At 47.8% G+C, this 23,558-nt stretch overlaps 1 protein-coding gene across 4 annotated transcripts in view; it reads right to left on the reverse strand.

Annotated features, from left to right (window-relative positions):
- The window catches only part of LOC138250027 (lysozyme g-like), a 283,730-nt gene that overhangs the window by 39,201 nt on the left and 220,971 nt on the right, over nucleotides 1–23,558 (reverse strand). For all 4 annotated transcript variants that reach the window (XM_069204385.1, XM_069204386.1, XM_069204387.1 and 1 more), the window contains exon 5: nucleotides 17,199–17,337. In XM_069204385.1, the coding sequence (XP_069060486.1) occupies nucleotides 17,199–17,337 (139 nt within the window). The remainder of the gene's footprint in view (nucleotides 1–17,198; nucleotides 17,338–23,558) is intronic.

Genomic DNA, 23,558 nt, shown 5'->3' on the forward strand with positions numbered 1-23,558 from the left:
TCACACACCTGACACACATCCACAACACTATAAGACACTCACATACACACCCCACAATCCTTTGCAACTGCAATAGCACAACAGATATTGACAACACAACACGCATACACTGAACTCAACATCACACAAGTCACACACACAAATTCACCACCAAAACCCATGCATACCCGAAACACCATCACAAGCCACACACCCAACCACACAACAGCACCTTCACCAATACACCTACAACACACCACCCACAACACACACCATGGCACCCCGTAAGCACCTCCACTTCACAGACAGGGAGCTAAGGACCATGGTGGCCAAAATACTCAGGGTCAAGCCACAGCTATTCGGGGCACAGGTGCAGCAGACACATGTGGCCAGGAAGATGGAGCTATGGCAGCGGATATTCAACAAGGTCAACGCAGTGGGAAACAATCCATGCACAAGGGGCGGCATCTGGAAGAGATTGAACGAACTGCGCGGGAAGGTTCAGTCTATGGCATCTATGCACAATATCGCCGTACGGAAGACTGGTGGTCCCCCACCTACTCCCCCCGAATACACTGACTGGGAGGAGAAGGTCCTGGCTATCCTGCACCCCGAGGGCCTCAACGGACTCACCGGAGGACTGGACTTGGGTAAGTCAACTACAATTTCTTCATATCCACCACACCTGTAATGAATGTCTCACCCCATCCCCTCACTACCACCAGGACCCCATATGCTACCCAGTCCACAACACCCACATCCAAGTTCCCTGCATGCCCACAATCCCACAAACAAATCTCCATCCAGTACCTGTGTACAGTCACCTACCCCTGCATGGAATCCCAGTGGCACTACAGCACCCACAATGCACATCCACCCCCCACATAAAATGCAAGAGAATGTACATGAAGGGACCTTGCGTGCCACTACAAGGGAATATAAGCATCAAATAGTGCAGACCAGTTCAGCAATTGCCAAAAAAATACCTGATACCCACATGTCTATTCCCACACACACAGGCACCACCACCCATGCCACCCGGACGGAGACATCAAGGAGTGCCAGCCCTCCACCTGGAGATGGATGCCCCACTCAGGAGAGTGCAGAGAGATGTCTGGACACAGAGGAACTCCCTGGCCCATCACACAGTCCTGTACTGTCACCCTCCAGAAGCCCCACCCAGGATACCACTGACACCTCTGCCACTCAGCCACCATCATCAGCTCTGGCCAAACGACCCCACACCAGTGTCTCCTGGCCACAGACTGGCTGGCCACATGTACAGAGGCCAGAGCCTCCACCCACCAACAGGCAGGATGATGAAGGGCCAACTGCAAGTGGGACTGCCAAACCTGTACAGGGGACACATGCACGGGGGCTAGGGACAGTGGGAGGGCGTCAGTGGCCCAGGGTGGTAGCCAAAGGATGAATGCAGCAGCCCAGGAGGTGATATCTGAGGTCCTGGGAGCATACCACCATACCCAGGACAGGATGGGCCAGATCCTGGCCACCCTGGATCAGAATCAGAGGCTGCAAATAGCACACCACCAGGAGGCCATGGAGCAATGGAAACAGCTCAATGCCACCATGGCCTCCAGTGCAGAGGTGCTGCAGCACCAGTACCACATCCAGCCTGAGTCCTCCACTCACCTGCAAGCCCCTACCACTAGCCAGGGCATTGCCCTGCCTTCTACATCAGCAGCAACCACTGGACTGGTGGCACTGCCAGAGGACACACAGGAAACCAGCACCCCTACCCCTGCAGCCCAGCTGTACCTTCACAAACGTGCCCTCAGACCCAGATATGCCACTGAAACACCAGCCAAGACCAAGTCCAGCGGCAGGAAGTGACTCTGCCCTGAACTGTCTCCCTTGTGTGCCACTGAGCTACCTTGTTGACATGCCACTGCCATCACACCATCTTCCAATGGCCACATGGACTAAAACCCAGTGCTACCAACAGCTGAGCATATGTACCTGAGTATGTTTTTTCACCATGTGCCCACTCCCTTTCACTGTCCCAACACACTTCTGTTTCTATTGCCATTGAATAAATACACCTATGCACTCAAATTGTATGTCCCTCATCAATATGAGATATCAATTGTGATTGTGTATGCTTTAGCCAGTTACTATCATAATCACACTTTATTGCAGGAGGGGAACCAATGCAATGTAGTGTCTCAAGTATGTCACACTGTACCTAATATTGGGTTCCCTGGCACATGCCACTTCAGTCATCAGTTAGCATTGTCACTGACAAAAGACACCACAGTACTTATTACATGAGACAGACTGTAACTATGCAGTGAAGACAGTAGCATCATTGAACAGTACCTTAGAGTCACTGGAAGTATAGCCGGATTAGCTGGGTCCTGGAATTGAGATCTCCCCCCTCTTCTTCCTCACCAACACTCTCATCCTCTCTCTGAGGTTGCAGAGCTGGTTGAACAGCACCCTCCTCTTCCAGAAGTGGGATAGCTTTCCTCACAGCCAAGTTGTGCAGCATGCAGCAGGCTATCACTATCTTACACACCTTTTCAGGGACATAGCACAGGGATCCCCCAGAGAGATGGAGACAACAAAATCTTGCCTTCAGGAGTCCCATTGTGCGCTCTATCACCCTCCTAGTACGTCCATGGGCCTCATTATAATTCCTTTCTGCATCTGTCCTGGGATTCCTCATAGGTGTCAGGAGCCATTGCAAGTTGGGGTAGCCAGAATCACCTACAATAGTGGGCGAAAGAGGACTTGAACAAACTGCCTTTACTTGCATACAGCCTGGCTGTCAGCTATGTAACTGATCCAGTCTCATACACACTCACCTATGAGCCAACCTCTGTCCCCTTGTAGTTGTCCCATCATGTGTGGTACATTGCTGTTTCTCAGGTCAAATGAATCATGGACTGATCCTGGGAACCTGGCATTGACATGTGATATGTACTGATCAGAAGTACACACACCAATTGTACATTCATGGAGTGATAGTTCTTACAATTCCTATACACCTGTTCATTCACTCTTGGGGGTATGAGAGCTATGTGGGTTCCATCAATGGCACCTATCACATGGGGGATATTAGTGAAGGCATAGAATTCAGATTTGATGGCGGGGAGTTCAACCCTTTGGGGAAACTGGACATTAGTTTGCAAGTGTTGAACGAAGGCATCCAGGAATTTGGACAGGATGTGGCTGAACATTGGCTGTGAGACCCCTGCAGCCATGCCCACTGTCACCTGAAATGAGCCCGTAGCCAAGAAATGGAGCACAGATAGCACTTGCACAGTTGTAGGAATGGCATGCTGATTTCGATTGGCCGGCCTCAGAACAGGATCCATTAATGCACAGAGGTCATGGATTGTAGCTCTATTGAGTCAGTTGGTGATAATGATGTGACGTTCCTCCATAGTGTCCAGATCTACCAGGGGTCTGTATACAGATGGGGCCCTCCCTCACCACATGGGTCTGTACCTATGGGGGAGGAAAGAACACATTCTGAGTGTCAACATACACTTGCATCACATGATGTCACTGTACTTTTCAAAATGCGTCACATAGGTAACGCACACAAACGGAAAGAATGAGGTACACCGTCAGGCAACTGTGTGCTGAGGTTACTCTGTCATAATGGCATCACAGTGTGGACACACTTCCAAAGATGGGTACATGTGGGGATCATAGAATCATGTCAGCAAGCGATGAAGGGGAGAGAGAATGGGGCCCTGGATGAGGCCCCCGGCCATGCTATGGAGACGTGGTGGTAGCAAAATGGCAGCCTCCTGCCATCCAGGTATGATAGAGTGGAAGTGACTTCATTTCGCTGGCGTTAGTCGTCATGACGGAAGGCGGTGTTCACCGCCATGCACCTGATCATTGGATTACATGGTTGTCAATGGGGAACCTTGGCCAATCATGATCGCCACCAGCGGTGACGGAGCACACCGGCGTGGTACCTACGCCATTTTGTCAGACCCTTGACACTTGACTCCTGATTCACGTGAAGGGTAGTACTCCACTGCGTGTGCTGCTGTGTCCTGACTCTGGTACCTGAGATGGCGCGTGTTGCAGGGGAACGGCCCCGGCCTTCACCGCGGAATAGCTGGAGAAGCTGGTGGACGGGGTCCTACCCCTGTATGCAAAGTTGTATGGGCGACTAGCGGAGCAGGTGAGTGGCCATCTGTCATCCGTAAATTTGTGTGTTTGTGGCGGATGCCTGTACACATGTGTGTTCGATGTGTGACTACCCAGCCGTAGTTTGTCTGGCACTTTCTGCCTGTAATTTGTTCAAATGCATGTCAAAAATGGCCATTCCATGTGGAACGGCATGGCATTTGTATATGGTGCACCCATACTGACGTCTGTTTCTTTGCTCTGTGTGTTCCATGCAGGTCAGTGCCCATCAAAAGAAAGGCCTGTGGCAAGCCATCGCCAAGGAAGTGCGGAACCGGGGGGCTACAACCAGCAGAGCACCCACTGTAGGAAGCGGTGGGAGGACCTGAGGTGCTGGGCCAGGAGGCTGGAGGGACCAGAGAGGCCCAACAAGGAAGGGGTGCCCGTCGGACCCTGACCCCCCCTAATGGACCGCATACTGGTGCCTATCCAGATTTGAATGGGCACTTGAAGGCAGCACATAGCCACAAGGGGGTGAGTAGCAACACTGTTGTGATACCACTTTGATGGTTGAATTTAGGTGCTGTGGCATGTATGCATTGTAGTGCCAAGCACTTAGACAGGTGTGTCCCTGCAGTCCTGCCCCCTCCAAGTGTCTGGAATGGTGTAAGAGCTAGTTTTGTCAGGCCCTATAGGCCTATGAGGGGTCCCCTTCCTGTCATCTGGTATTCTTTGTGGCCTTATGGACTTGTAAGTGCATTGGCTGGGCATGGTCTCTCCTGGGTGTACTTCATACAGTGTATCAGGGTTGTGTTTCATGAGGGTTATTTGGTGTATTCTGGAGTCATGCCCACTAGTCAGGGGCACATTCATTACGTATGTTGTTTCTGCTAAGGGTAAGTGTGTGACCTGGGTGGGAGTGTGTGTGAACCAAAATGTACATATATTCAGGATTTGACATAGTTATTTCTTGTTTTGTTTCCCCACCCCTGTGCTCTTGTGTCCTTTGTGTACATTAGCATCATATGGCAAGGGAGCTGAGGCACCGACAAGTGGGGATGCAGCAGCCCACGGTTCCAAGGAGGTAGAGTCAACCGACGCCAGGGGGTCCAGTGGGTTGGAGGGCGAGGGGAGTACCACGGGGGAGGCAACTACCACTGGCGGTAGTGACTCTAATACCTTCTCTGATGGGAGCTCCCTGGTGGTAGCGGACCCAACTGGGCCCACCCATTTTTTGTCATCCTCTGCCACTCCCCATACCATCACCACCCTCCCAGTTGCTCCCCACCAAGTTGCCCGTGCCCGTTCACCCAGGATGGTGGGTGTCTCCTTCGCCAAAGGCACCTCATCCCCTGCCCCAGTTAGTCTGCTGCCCTCACAGAGGAGGCTATTGACCGCCTGAAAACCATCTCTGTAGGGCAGACAACCATTGTGAATGCCATCCAGGGGCTAACATCTCAGATGCAGCAATGCAGTGCATACCTGCAAGGCATTCACGGTGTGATGTCTGGCCTACAGAGATCTTTTCAGGCTCTGGCCTCCTCTTTGACGGTAGCCAGTGTCCCTGGTCTTTCCATCCCCCCTCCCACCACCTCTATCCCTTCCAGCACCCCACTCCCTTCACCCATCCCAAATACACATACAGACAGCCATGCACACAGATCAACACACAAGAAGCACACTGAGAAACACAAGCACCACACTTCCCACCACAGGCATGCACACACCCAACATACCAAAGCACACACAACAACATCCACTTCCCCCAGTGTGTCAACCTTCCCTGCCATCCTGTCTGTCACTTCACCATGCACACCCACATGCACTGCACCCTTAGTCACTGCTGCTGCCCCCATTCATGCAGTCACCACAACATCTGACATCCAGACATGCACCCCTGACACCACACCTGCACTCACCACAACTACATTTATAGACACTTGCAGCACACTCACCAGACCTGCAGACACCCAGACAACATCCATCTACACAGGCAACCTGTCTTCTCCCAATGTGTCCACCTCTCCCTCCCAAAACACTCAAACATTCGCAAATATTCTCACCACACACATCCACCACTCATAAGCATACTATACAGGCACCTGCATCCACATCTGGCACACCTACACCTTATCCGGGCACTCCCTCAACTTCCACTCCCAGACCTGCCTCCAAATTCCCTCCAACTGCACTTAAGAAGCTGTTCCTATCCCATGTTGACCTGTTTGAACCTACTGGCCCACCCTGTCTTGTCCCTAGACATGCCCATGTCCTTGCCCGGTCCACTCCTTCCTCGTCCAAGTCCACCCCAGTCTGCCCTTTCCATTCCTGTGCCCCTTCCCCAGGGAGGAAGAGGCCCCGTGTTGCTCCAGGTCCCTCTGCCAGCCCCAGGCCAGGCCCACTCCCCCTCCTGCTAAGGGCAAGCCCAAACCCCCACACCTCCTAAAACTAAGCCCAAGACCCCCCCTTCAGACCTAAGTCCCCACCCCTGCCCCTGTTCTCTGAGGTGCCTGGCTGCCCCATTGATGCCCCTTTCCAGTGGAGTACCCTTTGAACACGTGAGAGTTAAGTTCTGGCTATATTGGCCCTTCAGGGACATTGAAATGGACTGGTCAATGGCCTTAGGTGGACATTACTTTTTTCATTAAAATAAAATGTAAGCGCCCAGTAGTGCTGTTGGCACAGTATTGTGACGTTCAGCATTTCACTGTGGGGGTGTGGTGTGCACATGTGTGTATATTGATGCACGTCTTTGTTCCCTTGTGTCTGGTAAGTACATCTTGTTATGGTATGTATGGCTTGAGATGTGGGAGGGGTTGGGAATGTGTTGCGGGGTGGGTGGAGTGGGTGTGTTACTGTGCCCTTTCTTCTCATGTGTTCTAGGCTGCCGTACTTCCCGTCGTCATCTTCGTCGTCGGTCACGGTCCTGGAGGAACATGGCAAGGAGTAGCAGTGGCATTATTTCCAACTCTCGCTCCATGTCTGCGTCTGCGTTTTCTGTGTACCTCATGTGAGTGTTTTGCTTTTATATTGATCGTTTCCGCCAGCTTTGCCTGGCGGTGGTTCACCCCCAGAACTGCTGGTGGTGTGGTGTTTCATTATTTGGTGGGCGGGTCGGGCCTTTCCGCTGGCCTGTGGGCCGCCTCCTCCGTCCTCGTCGGGACTACAAATATGGTGGTGTGTGGATGAACCGCTACTTGTTTCTCATGTGCTTCATTATTTGGTGGGCCGGACCGCCAGCCTGTTGGCGGTAGTTACCGCCACCGCCGGCGGTGCAGTGTTTACCACCATGTTCATAATGACCACCTTTGTGTTTGCTGATACCACTTTTACAATTGTGTTAACACACAAATAACTCTTCAAATTGTCTTTTAGTTAATTGTTTTTGATTTTTCTAATTAACTAATTTTTTTTTACAAATTTCTAAAAGTAATTGTTAGGGCCCTGGTCAGGTCCCTCAACTTAGAAAAAGTTTAAAAGTCTTTGCTTTAGTTGGTTATCCAAAAAGGGGAACTCTAAATTCCAAAAAGGTCCCAAATTTAGTAAGATAAAAATATCTGACACAGAGGAAAGAGCCCAGAAGCTCATCCTGGAATCTTATGAGGCACATACCTATGACCAATTAAGGGGACTCTGCAGACTATACAAAATTCAGACTGGAAAAAGCCCCAAAACAGAGAAACTTAGGTTTCTGGTGGCCCAGTATGAAAGAGATCATCCCCCAAATGATGAGGATACATCTGAGGTGGATGAAGATCCTGTGGAGAATGGCGTCGGAATAGCTCCTCTTCACTCAGCAGCTCTAGAGCACCCACAGACACAGACTTGGAACTTGCCAGGCTGACCAAAAGACTGGCTTTAGAAAGGCAGCTTTTGGAAATAGAAAAACAAAGAAAAAAGTTGGGCCTAGAACCCATCTCTGGTGGCAGCATACTAACAAATAGGGAGGAAAAGGAACCTTTCAACCCAAGACTCCCAAAAGGAGTTGTCCCCCCTACCAAGAAGGAGATGATATCCAGAAAATGGTTCATTGCCTTTAGGAGAGCCTGCATTAGGAGAGATATCCAAAATAAGCATTGGAACACTCTATTATGGGAATTATTCTAAGGAAAGGGCAGGGATTGGCTCCTGACACTGAGTGAAGCAGATGCTAAATCCTATGACCTCATGAAGGGTATCCTAATTGAGGGCTTTGGATTTACCACTGAGTAATACCTCATAAAATTCAGGGAGACTCAAAAATCTCAGAGTCAGTCCTGGGTAGGATTTGTGGACTTCTCAGTAAAAATGCTAGGTGGTTGGTTAGAAGGCAACAAGGTACATGATTATGAAGGGCTGTACAATTTAATGATGAGAGAACACCTTTTGAGTAATTGTGCCCATGAAAAGTTGCACCAGTACCTAATAGATTTGGGGCCAGTCTCCCCCCAAGAGTTTGGGAGGAAGGCTGATCATTGGGTGAGAATGAGGGTGTCCAAAACCTGAACTGGAGGGGGTGACCAAATGAAAGAAAGCCCTGCCCCCCCCGAGGGAAAAAGATGGAGCACCATAGAAATAAAGTAAAGGAGTCCTTAGGCCCCCAAACATCTGTTCAGGAGGGTGGGCCCAAAGACACCTCACAAAACAAAGGTGGGTACCAGAGTAAAAACTGGGATGCCACTAAGGCATGGTGCCATAACTGTCAAAAGACAGGGCACCACACCAAGGATACCTGTTGTCCCAAAAACAGGCCCACTAGTAAACCCCCAGGGGTAGCCAGTGTAGCCATTGGGAATGACTCCTCAGATGAGGAGGTCCTCATAGCTTTTAAGTGGAAAGTGGGTCCAACAGGTGAGTTGGAAATTCCAGGGGGACGTATACACTTCCACCACCTACTTTTGAATGGAATCCCAACCACTGCCCTGAGAGACACCTGTGACAGTCGCACAATTGTGCATGGCAGGCTGGTCCTCTCAAACCAGTATATCCCAGGAGAGATTTCCAGAGTAAGGTTATCCCAGGGAAAGTCATTGAGAGGCCAGTAGCTGTAGTGCCTATAAAGATAGATGGGTCCCTTAGCTGGAGAAAGGTGGTAGTCAGCACAGACCTCTCCCTTGACTGTCTCCTTGGGATTGACCACCCAGAGGTTGGTCAGAGCTCAAAAGAGGAACTGGTCCAGTGCCAGCCCTCTTCCAAGGATTCTGGAGATTCTGACCCTGCAGTAAGAGCAAGTAGGCCCCAGAAGAAAAAGAGAAAACAAAAGAAAAGGAAAGGTGGGCAACCTTTAACTAAGGCACCAGAAAGCCAAGGGGTTTCTACTCCATTAGGGAAGAACTCCACTGTTGGAACTGGTGAAGCCCAGCTTGACCCCCAGGAAAACCTGACTAGTCAGGCACCTGCTCAGCCCGAGTTGGTATCTCCTCAGCTGGCAGAAAAGAGAGTGGAAAGAGGGTGTTCTCTGCAGGATGTAGAGACCCCCCACTCTCTTACAGCAGACAGGCACCCTGGACCTAAAGAAGCCTGTAAGATAGCCCTGTCCCCTGGGAATATGGAGCTAAAGGTGTTGTTCTGGGCACTGACAGATGTCAGTGGCCTCTGCTGGGTGTTAGCCTTTATGGCTGAACTGTCCTCGGCATAGTGGTCTGACCCAACACCAAATAGTAAGTTAGGCCCCCTGATCCTGTTGTTCATGGTGGGGTTACTCCAGTTATGAGTAGCCTCTTTGGGTAAGCTAGGGGTTGCCTTGGCTAAGATAGGGATAGCAGAGGTGGACACCTCTGACCCCAAGACAGAAGGGAAAAGTTCAGACAGTGAAAGTAGGAAATTACTATCTTTCTTGGCATGTTACCCCCAATTTTACATGTATGTCAGTTTGTTTTTGTCTGTCTCACTGGGAACCTGCTAGCCAGGACCCCAGTGATCATAGTTTGTGGCCTGAATGTGTATACCTATGTAGTGCCTAACTGTGTCACTGAGGCTCTGCTAACCAGAACCTCAATGCTTATGATCTCTCTGCCTTTAAATTTGTCACTATAGTCTAGTGACCACTTTTACCAATTTCAATTGGCATAGTGGAACACCCTTAAAAATTCCCTAGTATATGGTACCTAGGTACCCAGGGTATTGGGGTTCCAGGAGATCCCTATGGGCTGCAGCATTTCTTTTTTCACCCATAGGGAGCTCAGACAAACCTTTACACAGGACTGCCATTGCAGCCTGAGTGAAATAACGTACACGTTATTTCACAGCCATTTTCACTGCACTTAAGTAACTTATAAGTCACCTATATGTCTAACCTTCACTTGCTGAAGGTTAGGTGCAAAGTTACTAAGTGTGAGGGCACCCTTGCAATAGCAAAGGTGCCCCCACATAGTTCAGGGCCATTTCCTCAGACCTTGTGAGTGCGGGAAACTATTACACGCGTGCACTACATATAGGTCAATACCTATATGTATCTTCACAATGGTAACTCCGAAAATGGCCATGTAACATGTCTAAGATCATGGAATTGTTCCCGCATCCCGAATTTGGTATTGGGGAGCCAATTCCATGCATCCTGGGGGCTCCACTATGGACCCTGGGTACTGCCAAACCAGCTCTCTGGGGTTTTCTCTGCAGCTACAGCTGCTTCCACCCCACAGACAGGCTTCTACCCTCCTGGGGTCTGGGCAGCCCAGTCCCAGGAAGGCAGAACAAAGAATTTCCTCTGAGAGAGGGTGTTACACCCTCTCCCTTTGGAAATAGCTGTTAAAGGCTGGAGAGGGGCAGCCTCTCCCAGCCTCTGGAAATGCTTTGAAGGGCACAGATGGTGCCCTCCTTGCATAAGCCAGTCTACACCGGTTTAGGGAACCACACAAAGGCCTCCAGAGTGCCCCCATACATCTGAAAGCAAGGTGCTTCATAAGAGGGAGTATCATGGCATCCAGGTACTCGTGCAACGCTCTGTAAAACTACGCTACTCCTACAATGTTCCCCACACGTTCTAAAATTGCTCCCCCACCCGCCTAGGACTGTTAGCGCTAGAGAACGTCCAAAGTAATAAAATACACAATGTATAAAAAGTAAATGAAAGACCATGGTTAAAAAGGTACTCTAATAAAACCGTTAGACGACCCAGACTGTTTTGAAGTAGAGTATTTGCCCATATGATATGCATGTCCTTGGGTCGAATATGGACCATGCTAGAAAGTGATGGTTCAGGATGTACATTTTGTCCTGTCTGTGCCAACATGACTTCACAGCTCCTGGCCGAGGGGAATAAAGGTTCTGGGTCTTTGATATACTGTGGTTTTGCCTTGTACCTGCAGCGCCCTTCTTTGGGCTGACCTTTTGTTGATCACACACTATGGGGCTCCTCCCGTGACCTGTGCAGCTCGTACCTGCTATGCGGATCAGCTGCTAAAATAGCTGCTGTTTCCTCTGGCTCACAGCCTAGCATTGCAGCTCACAGAGGAGAGTGTAGGCCTAATAATTAAGAGTTGAACGACAATTAAGTTTGTGGTGTGCACTATAAAATTCATTTAACATGATTAATAATAAAATAACAGAGAGCACAATCACTGAATGTTTCTGTAAATTTATGAGTGCCTTACATCAAAAGCGCATGCACACAGTTCTCTATTACAATCGGAGTCTGTCACACTCAAGTAATACCAATTTTATCATGTGCAAGCAATGTACATTTGCATTACATACATCTTAAAACAAGTATAAACCAGTGGTGTAACAAAACATGAGAGGGCCCCCCTACAAAGTACATTGAGGGTCCCCCTCTGGACTTCCTTAGCAGCTCTCAAGCCCAGGTACTGTGCTGAGGGGGCCCCCTGGAGCTTGCCCCCCCTCCAACATGGGGGGTGCAGGGGGCCTTGATTACGCCACTGGTATAAATCATTCCTGGTACATCGGAAAGGGAGGTGGCTGGTAGTCAGACCGAAAATTCGATGTTGTCGGCGGCTCGCACCGAACACCTGTCGCTGCTCGAGCATCTGCCATGTTTGAACTACGCAGCGCACTCTGCGAGCACTCATGCTTCGGACGATAAAGCAGGTAAGCTGCTGGCTTGGTTGATTCGACGTGATTGTGAAAGGGGACCGATAGTGGAGATCCGCTCGCGGGTGGGGGGACTGGTACACACGCCCGGGAAGATACAGGCTGAGTTTACGAGGCATTACAGGGCCCTCTATGCCTCGGGGGTGCCTCCCACGGGCAATTCCTGCAGCGAATTTCTTGCCCGGGTGGCGCTTCCTTGTTTAAAGGAGGAACAGATGGAGGCACTTGAAGCGCTTCTTGATCTTGAGGAGATAAGGTCCAGTATTTGTGAGATCACATCTGGTAAAACGCCAGGCCCGGATGGTTTGCCAGTTGACTTCTACAAGGCCTTCGCGTCACAATTGGCACCCAGGTTGCTCCGTATGTACGAGGAGGCTGAGCGGAAGGGTTGTTTGTCAGCCACTCAGAGGGAAGCGTTGTTAGTGTCCATTCTCAAACCTGGGAGGGACCCAGCAGAACTGGGATCGTATCGGCCCCTGGCAATGCTGAACACTGACTATAAAATATTAGCCAAGGTGCTGGCGGTGCGCCTTGCGCCAAGTGTGCCAGACTTGATTTACTCCGATCAGAACGGGTTTGTGCCGGCTAAAGACACCTCACTTAATATTAGAAGGTTGTTCCGTGTTATGCAGTACACGGGGCGGGATTGGCTGAGGGTGGGTTGCCTTGTCCTAGATTTGGAGAAGGCCTTTGAATCACCTGAGTGGCCCTACCTGTTTAAGGTGTTGCAGCCGTTTGGTATGGGGCCATCCTTCATCCGGCTGGTTAAATTGTTATACACTGGGCTGCAGGTCTGGGTGAAGCTGGGGTCCGTGATATCGGAGCCAATCCGGGTGCGCAGGGGCACGAGACAGGGCTGTCCTCTTTCACCGCTGTTGTTTTCACTTGCCTTGGAGCCTCTGGCGGCAGCCCTGTGTAAAGAAGGGAGTGACTGGGGTATCACCCTAGGGGACGGCCTCCACATAGTGTCGTTGTATGCTGACGACCTCCTCCTGTACTTTAGAGATGTCGCGCAGGCCCTGTTAGAGGTTGGGTTGCTGCTGCAGTGCTTTGCGATGATATCTGGCCTCAAGATCAATTGGTCCACGTCGTGCGTTTTCCCATTTGACCCTGGGCTCTCGGATCCGGAGCTTAGTCTGGTTGGGAGTCCTGTTCCGTGGCAGCCATGCACGTTCCGATATCTGGGCGTCCGAATATACCATCGCGAGGAGGATCTGGTTGATGGCAACCTCACAAAAGCGGTGTCTTCGATCAAAGCTCAAATGTCCTTTTGGAGGACGCTACCGTTGTCGGTGGCGGGCAGAATAGCACTCTTGAAGATGGTAGTCCTGCCGCGCCTTTTGTACTTTTTTTCTAACCTCCCGCACTATGTTCCCCCTGGTTTCTTTAGAGCCCTGGAGTCGGGGCTGAGGGACCTTATATGGAATGGTGGCTGATGCAGAGTTGCCCTTAAGAAGTTGTACTTGCCGCCTGACAGGGGCAGACTAGCAGTACCTAATCTGGATCACTACTACCTGGCAGCCCAGCTTCCGTGGGTATCTAGGTGGCTGGCGGGTGTCCAGCTCGCAGACACGACATCTGAGCGTGGTCCCTAGTCACCACTGCAGATTTATTTCATCCACTCACGCGTGCGCGGACTCCGCGACAGCTGTTCCTCAGGGTAGCCTATAGGTGTTTTCATAGATCCCTCCGACTCACAGGGCGAGTAGCCCCGTTTGCGCCAGCCTTGGCGCTGTTGGGCATGCCGCGGGGCCCCAGGGTCACATCAGACTCGGAACTACGCAAGTGGCATGAGGTGGAGCTGTGTACACTGGGCGATCTTTACGAGGAGGGCCAGTTACTCTCGTTCGCTAGGCTTCAGAAACTGGGGTTGCCGCCCAGACAGTTCCTGCTGTATAGTTCTTTGTTGCGAGCCCTGAGATCTGGATGGGGAGATATCTCAGTGGCTCCCCCCACGCATCTGCTGATCCAATACTTACAGGTGACGGATCGGGGTCGACGCTTGATTAGCTGGCTCGCAGATGCACTGCAAACTCATACTGTCCCGGAGAGTGGTGCGCTGCGTGCGGCCTGGGAGGAAGATGTGGGTAGTCCAATCACGGAAGCGCAGTGGAGGTTAGCTCTTTCAGGCCACTTTAACATACCTCGTAATTCCAGATTTAGGCTAATTCAGTTCTACATAGTTCACAGGGCCTACCTTACCCCGGCCCGTGTGAATAAATATTTTGCCCGCCGGGACGCGGCTTGTCCCTGTTGCCACGGAGTGGGTGTAGATTTGATGCACATGGTGTGGTCCTGCCCTAGTTTGTGCTCCTATTGGAGGGTGGTAATCGACAATTTATCGGACTGCACAGCTCATAGGGTTCGGTTCACCTGGGAGGCGTGCATGCTGGGATTATTTCCTAGAAGTAAGCGGCATAGAGAGGAGGTGCGTTTTACGGACCTGGGACTTATTGTGGCAAAGCGACTGGTGACTCGTAGGTGGAAATCACCGGTCCCCCCGCTGGTGCAGGCTTGGAGATGCTCTCTTGAGGTATGGGCAGGGGCCGAGGGAGTAGCACTGAAGAGGGAGGAGGTGTTGGGGCTGCGCCAATTTCTGTTGACGGCTGGCTGGAAGGAGCTGATGTTGCAATTGCAGAGCATAGGCGGGGACCCAGAGGAGGGGAATTTGGTCTAGCTTGAATGAGAGCACGTTAAAGGCATGGTGCGCTGCATTGGGGAAGTGTGTGTGTGAATTAGCGTGATTTGATGCAGTTCTGGAAGTCGGAAGGCACAGTTTGCTGGATTGGGCGCCCGGCTCAGCCCCTCTACCAGAAAACCGGATTGATGCAGATTAGTCCTCAGACCGACTCGGAGGTGATTATATGGGACTTAATTGTATGGATGTCCAGTAATCAGCAGTTGTTATTGTTTGCATGGTTTGTTTTTTAAAATGTTTACAGCATCTGCCCTCTCTACACTGACATTTGAGCTACAAACCATGTAATGGGAGTACTGGTGCAACGATTGGTGTTGTCTTGTGATGCACTCACTAAACGGCTCTTAGCTGCTTCCTATCCTCTCAGACCACAGCTGCAAGCCATGTTAGTATTAGTGAGGTAATCCTGATAGGAGTGTGCTGTGGAGCCCTGTTTGTAGATGGTTTAGAGGACGAGCCAAGCGTCTGAACTAACATTAGTCATGTAACCTGATCTGTTGCACTGACTTGTCATTATCCAACCGTGTGGTTATTCAGTTGAAGCGAAGCTGCACAAGGCAATATGTCTAAATGTCAATGGTTTATAACTATGTTGTAATGTTGCGATAAAATGCCAATAAACAGATTTATGAAAAAATAATAATAATAATTCCGGGTACAAATGCTCCCCTCTTGGCTGCAAGTCTGGGGCTGAGTGATAAAATAACCAGGAAGAGTAGGGCAGGGCACTGCACATGTGTAAAAGTAGCACCAAAACAACTAGACAGCTAGAGGTAGACTTTGTAAGTGTCCAAACACCCTAGAGAAACATATCACCTTACTACATGTAAGCAAACAAGCACTCAGTAAAACCAACATGCTGCCACATGGTTCCTCCATAGCACCAGAGGCCTGTAGAGAGACTGCAAGGAGAGGCCAGTCTACTCAGTTGCAACACAAAGAAAAAGCGATCACCCCAGTGTGATCTGTTATAGCTAGTTCAAAATCCATTGAAAGATTGGGCAGGCTTCATAAAAGAAACACTAACCTTGAAAATATGCGCAATTAGAAATCATACTCATCGCTCTGAGCAAAGATACTGTTCTTTTCCCTTTAAGAGAGTAAGTACTGCTGCAATCGCGTGTCAACAGGCTTTATAAAAACTAGTCATATTCCTTAACTGAATGCATTGATTTTGAATGCAAAGAAATAATTTTTTTTTTTAACTGTATGCAGGCTGTACGGGCGTCCCCGAAAACGAGATCTAACTTGTTTCTGAATGTGTCCTGGTGACTAGCACCTCGCATTCAGGCCAAATGATCATATTACCCTCCTTGAAATACACATTAAAACTAAAAGCTGAGAAAAGAGACAATGCACAGGGAATTTGTATTCCTTACCATCCCCCTGATGTTCATTGTGTTGCGCAGCCACCTTTTTCCATCGCTGTCTAAAGCAATGTGACAAGATAAGAACAGACCTGTTTACAACGGCGCTCGGGTGAGCATGTTTTAAAAAAAGCAGACAACACAACAGAGGAAAACAAGGGTATCTATTTAAACAACCAGTGACATGTGAGAGGTGGGGTGTGCTATGGGGAGATGAAGTAATTTACAAATATAATTCAAAATAAGTAACTCTGCAGGAACGCTGGGGAGGGCGGCGACAACAACCTTGGAGTAGACAACAACATAGCTTCTGGTTCAAAAAGTGCTTAGAGCAACAAGGAAAAAGAAGTCCCGAGCCACTAACTAAAATGGGACAAGTGGAATGCTACAATTAATGTGAGCCTGGTCCAGTGAGGGTAGAAACAACACAAAAGGAGGGACAAATAGGAAAAATAACCACTTAGAAGCAAGGATATTTAAAAGGCACTGAAACAAACAAATGAAAAGCAGTGGGTGGCCACAAAGTATATACGACATGTCTCAAAGAGACAGCGCAAGCTCTGTCCAGGCTTGACCTAAAAATGCTGTCAGTTTTCACCCTCATTGTTACTATGATGGCAAATTATGTGAAGGTGGAGGTTTCTCAACAAGCACCTATGGGTACTAACGTATGATAACATGTTCTTCCATATAGTGTTTCAACATTCACTTTTGCTATTTCTAGGCACATTAAATAGTAGTTACACTATCAAAATCACTGATAATCAATTTATGAGCCTCAAAAGGATAGAAGGTTGAGTTGGCCTTGCCCGTATAAAAATTTGTAATTGGTAAATCACAGTATATGTCAGTAGGAGGGTTAACTCACTGACACATCTTACAGGAAGTTTAAAGAGCAGCAGGACATGTGTAGCATCACCTTCAAATGGTGTTTTCCACTCTGCACTGTGTAAGAGAGCTGTAGAATGCCCACACGGTAATGAAATGTCCATTAGATGTCTGAACTCTATACATACCTTTGAGTTGTTGGTCTGCAGTCCATTCAGGGAACTTCCTCTTGATTTCACCAATCATATAAGTCAAAATGTCTGTCCCTTGTATAAGATGTTCCTCACTGTCCCATGCTCCAACAACATTGTGCCACCTCACATCAACCTAGGACAGACACAAACATTAATGTTTCTAAACAAGAACAGAAAGTATGCAGCAGAAAATATTATGTGTGCTGTTTATGCAAAGATCTTCCCTGTCAATCTGTGCCAGATCTGGGTGCACTACATTTTGACTATATTCAAGTTTTTAATCGTAATCCTCTATGAAATCCAAAGTTTGACTCATCAATAGGCAGGTGCTCAATTGAATAAGAGACATTGTGAAAAACCGCTGTCTGCTAAACATAACACATGTTCATTCATTCTCTGTATCAATAGCAATTCAAATTTTGTGATCAGAATCACATTTCAGTTAAGATTTTAATGAGAAATGTGGGAAGTTGTCAGAGGCCAAGGACTTAACAACTGCAGTGCTTTAAATCAGTGCTGTATTAAAAAGGAATGTGGAAAACAGCTAAAACTGTCACTATATGTTAGTATTTTTTATACAAAATTAAAATTGAGGGAAATATGGCAACATATATTATAAACATATGTTTTTTGACACAATATTTTATTGACATTGTGTGTATAACTCTAAAGGTATGCTGTACGAATACAAGTCGGAACAACGCATGCTGGAACCACGCATGCCTAAACAACGTGGTCGGAACAATGACCCAGTTGTTACCACAAATGCCTTTACCATGAATGCCTTAACAACGATTTTTCATTGTAAAGGCGTGCGTGAATGGCATGGGTGGTTCCAGCATGTGACTCCCCCCAACCCGACCTCTCACCCCTAAAACAATCGTACCCCAAACCCACACCCCACCCCGAAAAACAATTCTACCACTACCCCAACCCCCACCCCTAAAACTTAAACTACCCCACCCCTAAAACTAACGCAACCCTCCACCCCTAAAAATTAAAAATACCCGACCCCCCACTCCTGCCCCTAAAACTACCCTGACCCCCACCGACCCTAAAAACTAAAAATACCCGACCTCCCCACCCCATCCCTAAAACTACCATGACCTCCCATCCCCTAAAAGCTAAACTACCCCGACCCCCCACCCCACCCCTAAAAACTAAAAGACCCGACCCCCCCACCCCGCCCCTAAAACTACCACAACCCCCACCCCCTAAAACGTAAACTACCCGCCCCTAAAAACTAAAAATACCCCAACCCCCCACCCACCCCTATAACTACAGCGACCCCCCAAACCCCTAAAGCCTAAACTACCTCAACCCCCACCCCGCCCCTCAAAACTAAAAATACCCTAACCCCCCACCTGCCCCTAAAACTACAGCGCTCCTCCATCCCACTCCTAAAACTAACACAACCCCCACCCCCTAAAACCTAAACTACCCTGACCCCCACACCCCTGCCCCTAAAAACCAAAAATACCCCAACCCCCCACCCTACCTCTAAAACTACTGTGACCCCCCATCATCCCAAAAACCTAAACTACCCCGACTCCCCATTCCCTGCCGCTAAAAGCTAAAAATACCCTGACCCCCACTCCCAAAAACTACAATGACCCCGCCCCTAAAACTACTGCGACCCCCTGAAACCTAAACTACCCCGACCCCCAACCCGCCCCTAAAACTACTGTGACCCCCACCCCCCTATAACCTAAACTACAGCGACCCCCCACCCTTAAAACTACAGTGGTCCTGCCCCTAAACCTAAACTAACCCGACCCCCCCACCCCACCCCTTAAAACTAAAAATACCCTGACATTCCCACCCCACCCCTAAAACTACAGCGACCTCCCACCCTGCCTCTAAAACTACCACGACCCCCCACCCCCACCCCTAAACCTAAACTACAAAGAACCCCCACTCCGTCCCAAAAAACTAAAAATACCCCGAACCCCCACCCGCCCCTAAAACTACCACGACCTCCACTCCTAAAAAGAAAAATGTCCCAACCCCGCCCCTAAAACGGCCCCAGCCCCACTTACCTGATTGTGTCCTCCTACGAAGCCGACTCCTTTCTTCTGTGCCTTGACCACGCATGTGCGTTGTTCAGCACATGCGTGGTTAAGGCACAGAACAACAAAGTTGTGGTTAATGAAAGCATTGTTCCGCTTTTGTTGTTCACGACTTCATTGTTCGGGAGTCGTGGTTGGGGATGTTTCCCACACTGTACATGTATGACAGCAAAAAGCATTATTTGACTTGCTGAAACGCAAAATCATTATATGGTACTGTCATTGCATTTATATATTCTTTACTACCCCTGAAAAGGGAATTATGCAAATTTCAGTGAGTAGCATGCCGCTCAGAGAACCCAGGGTTAGTGGTTATTTCAAAGGTTATTCATAAATTTAGTTTACAACCTGTGCTCTTCAGATGAAATTAGCTCATGAATTAGCCTACAATTTTTGTGGTTGGAGTTAACAGGTTTTAGTCTTGTGTTCTCAACATATGTTTACTCATGCATTAAATCTACCGTTTTCAGTGATTGAGAATAGTTACATTTGGATTGGGTTAGGTTAGGAGTGGCTAAATCTACAATTGAAAAAGTTATCAAGTAAGGAATTTAAGAGTTATGTGAATAAGTCTATTTCATTAGGGAGTTGACAAACATTGCTAGTAGAAAAGGCTTTGCTTTAATGCTGATGATTTGAGAAATGTGAAGGTGCATTTCAAGGGAATTCTGTGATTGCTATTGTTAGTGCATATAAGGCCACAATGGCAAACTACATGGTATTTAGGAGATGGTGATTGATAAGAGTAGAGCAATTGATAAATGTAGATAAGGCCACAATGACAGAAGATATGCAAGGAGTAGTCAAGGAGGAAAGGGAATTTAAGAGGAAAGTCAATATCAGTGTCATACAGGGATGGACCATTTCCCACAGTCTATAGTGCTATTTGTTATGCTCTTCAAATTAGTTCTTCAATGTTCTAATTTGAAGAACATAACAGATAGCACTATACAGGTAAGGTGTTTGTCCTGTTATAGAGTTAGAACTGAGAACGTAGTGTAGGGGCACTTGTAGATGAACAGAGCTACAGTTATTTGTATCAGCTCTCATCTATGTGGTAGTCTTATTTATGTTCCCTGGTAGTCATGTTGGGAATCACTAGTTCTAGTTTTTGTTCTGAGTTCCAGATGATTTCCAGTGGCTTTTGTCTTTGCTAGGAGGGAGGACCATAAATTTGGCAGTGAGTAGTGTTATTAGTGGTTTTAGTGTGCTAGAATAAGTAGATGCTGTTGTGTGAAATTGGGTTGTTGGTTGACTGTGGTGTGAGCCTTGGTCAAGCAACAGCACAATCCCTGGCAGAGTGATCTACAAAAAGGTTAATCTGTGCTTATCCCTGAGTAGCTTGGCACAAAAAGCCGCCAGGCTTAACTTAGATGCAATATGTAAAGTAGTTATGCAGCACGTAAACAGTAATTAATTGAAAGCACAACACAAGAAAAATCCCACACCAAATTAGAAAAATGGTGTAAATTTTAAAAAATTGATACCACAATGACAAAAATACAATCATTAGAGCAGGAGTTATGAACTTTTAAAGTTTTGATTAAACACTACCACCTAAAAGATCAATGCGTGAACTGCTGGCATCTAGTCATACGAAACAGGTTCAAAGATGAAAAATATGGCCAACTGCAATGAAGCACAGGTCAGATACAAGAAATGGATTGTGCCCGGTTGGCCCTTACTTTTGGACATAGAAGACATTCTGGTGAAAAGGATCTAGAAAAGTAAAAGTTCAGCAGGGCAAGGCTGCAGGTGTTGTCAGAGGGAGGAACGTAATTGTCAGAGCCACTGGACAAAGTCACAGTGAAAATGTCTACATTTGGATTTAGGCACTTTTTTGAAAGTTGAAAATCCCCAGTGGGATGAGGCAGGAGGCTGTAGCCGACGAAAGTTCCAGGAGGCCAGATACACCTTTAGTGAAGGACCGCTGAACAGGATTTGCTGCTGCGGAGAAAAATGGAGCAGAAACTGGGTAGTCCAACCCGGAATCCGGGAGGCGGCCACTCAGGACCTTTCCCCCTTTAGAACACTTTGTGAAAATCCACACGAGCTCCAGTGGAACGATCTCCTTGTATACACGTCTAATTGACACGATTTCTCACAGCCCTGGTCGATTTTTGGTCTAACCGATTGGGCGTACAGATCTCTGATGCACAGTGGACTTGGTTATGGCAGGATATCCCACAATATATTAATTCCATGGGATTAAGGGAAGCATATTAGAAAACTATATATGATTGGTGCCTTTATCCCACAAAGCTTAAAAAGATATTCCCCAACACTACTGATATCTTTTGGAGAGCTGCAGATTGGTGGATGACTTTAAGTATATTTGGTGGGATTGCCCAGTGATCAGACCATACTGGTCCGAGATCTTAGTCCAAATAAAGATATATTGTGATACCCAGTACCGGCCTCAGCAGGCTTTGCTTTTCTGGGGTTCAGAGATACTTCCCTCAAATACCAAACCTCAAGTGATCAAGCGATTATGGGGCTTTGTCTATGGGCAGCCAAAATGGCGTTGGCGGCAGCATGGTAGAGACCGGACGCTCCTTCAATTACCCAATGGCATGTTCGACTTTGGCAGGCCTTAATCATGGAACGCTTCAAAGACATTGTCCGCGACAATTTAAAAAAAATGTAATACCAATGGGGACCATTAGTGTCCTTTCTCTCCAGGGGCCTTCCCATGGTGGCTTGCCCTACGTGGACACAAGCACTCCACCTTTTCCAGATATGATCTGTCTATGGCTATGGGGTTTAATAATACCGGGACAGGGAGACTGGAGCCTAATTAGATTTCTACTAAGTGCTGTGTGATAGGGTCTACCTCAGGAGTGACATATATCTACTAACAGGGGGATTTAAGACTTGGAATTCCCAAGTCGAATTGGCAGGTTAAAACTGCATCAGGCTGCAATGGCAGGCCTGAGGCATGTTTTCAGAGGCTACTCAAGTGGGTAGAACAAGTGAGTGCTGAAGCCCACTCTAAGCATCTGATTTACAGGCCCTAACTATACGGTATACCCCTTAGCACTGGGATGCCCCCGGGTAGCCATGCGCTCTACAAATCTATAAACTAAACCAAACTAAACTAAACTATTCAAAGGTCTTGTAAGTAAATTAAATATGTCAATCAGGTGTAAATCGTTTTTATTGTATTTAGGGAACTGAGCACAAGCACTTTTAGCACTGGCTAGCAGTGGTAAAGTGCAAATAGTCCTAAGGCCAATAGAAATGAATTTCAGCAAAAGAATGGAGGGAAACAAGCAAAAATATAGGGAGATGACCACCCTAATGCTGACAGGTCTCACAGCTGTGTTAACCTGGAATATGAGTTCCTGATTTTAATGTATGGTAAGGAAAGATTTGCTCCGCTTTGGAACTTAGGAAATTGTTCAGGTGATCTGTAGGTAAACAGAGTTGCCTGTATTTGTGTTATTTCTCGTTTTTTCAGCTAAGTCATACAAATGTCCTCTAGCGACAAAACAGTTCTTGAACAGCTTTCTGAATTTTAGGTGCTTGTCTTTGGCTCATAGGTTTGCCGAATCGAGTTCCATACTTTGGCAGGCTGTACGTAGAAAGCAGTGCCACTTATTTTTTTATTTTGCACTGTAATTATTAGATATGGTGTTAGCCTGAAATATAGGTTCTTACATTGGAACTGTTTGTTGATTTTTTTCTGAAGGAATTCAGGGCCTTTACCCTTTGTCACTTTGCACAATAGTTTGAGTGATGGAAAATCGCTTGAACAAAGATCTTCTTGCAACCAGTTATCAGTGGTGAGATATATGAGCTCCTAGCTTTATAGTTAGAAGTAGTCTTGCTGCTGAGGTCTGAATTATCTGCAGCCTTCTCATTGTGCTAGTGGGATGCACTAACATGCATCATTAGCATAATGCAATTTTAGAGGATGAGAGATATTGTTCCTTTTGTGGGAAAAGTGTCAACATATTTTCATGGTGTGGAAAGAGGATTTAGCCGGCTTGTCCACTTGGGCATTCATCGGAAGGCCAGAGTCCATGACATTTCGAAGGTTTCGTACCTCGTCAGCTTGTTTTGGGGGAGGTCCCACTTTCTCTGGCTGTAAGGATAAATGATAATAACTATTCCAATTGCTACAGGTGAATTTTGTGTTATCATTATTGGAATCTGAGGACCCCCTACTGAGTCATGACTGGAAGCCAGGGACCCAGGCCTAAACATTGTTGATGATTTGAACCTCAAAACAATACACAAAAACTACAGAAACAAGCAAGCATTCCATCAAACACATTCACAA

The sequence above is a fragment of the Pleurodeles waltl genome, chromosome 8 (genome assembly GCF_031143425.1).
Source record: "Pleurodeles waltl isolate 20211129_DDA chromosome 8, aPleWal1.hap1.20221129, whole genome shotgun sequence".
Classification (NCBI taxonomy): domain Eukaryota; kingdom Metazoa; phylum Chordata; class Amphibia; order Caudata; family Salamandridae; genus Pleurodeles; species Pleurodeles waltl.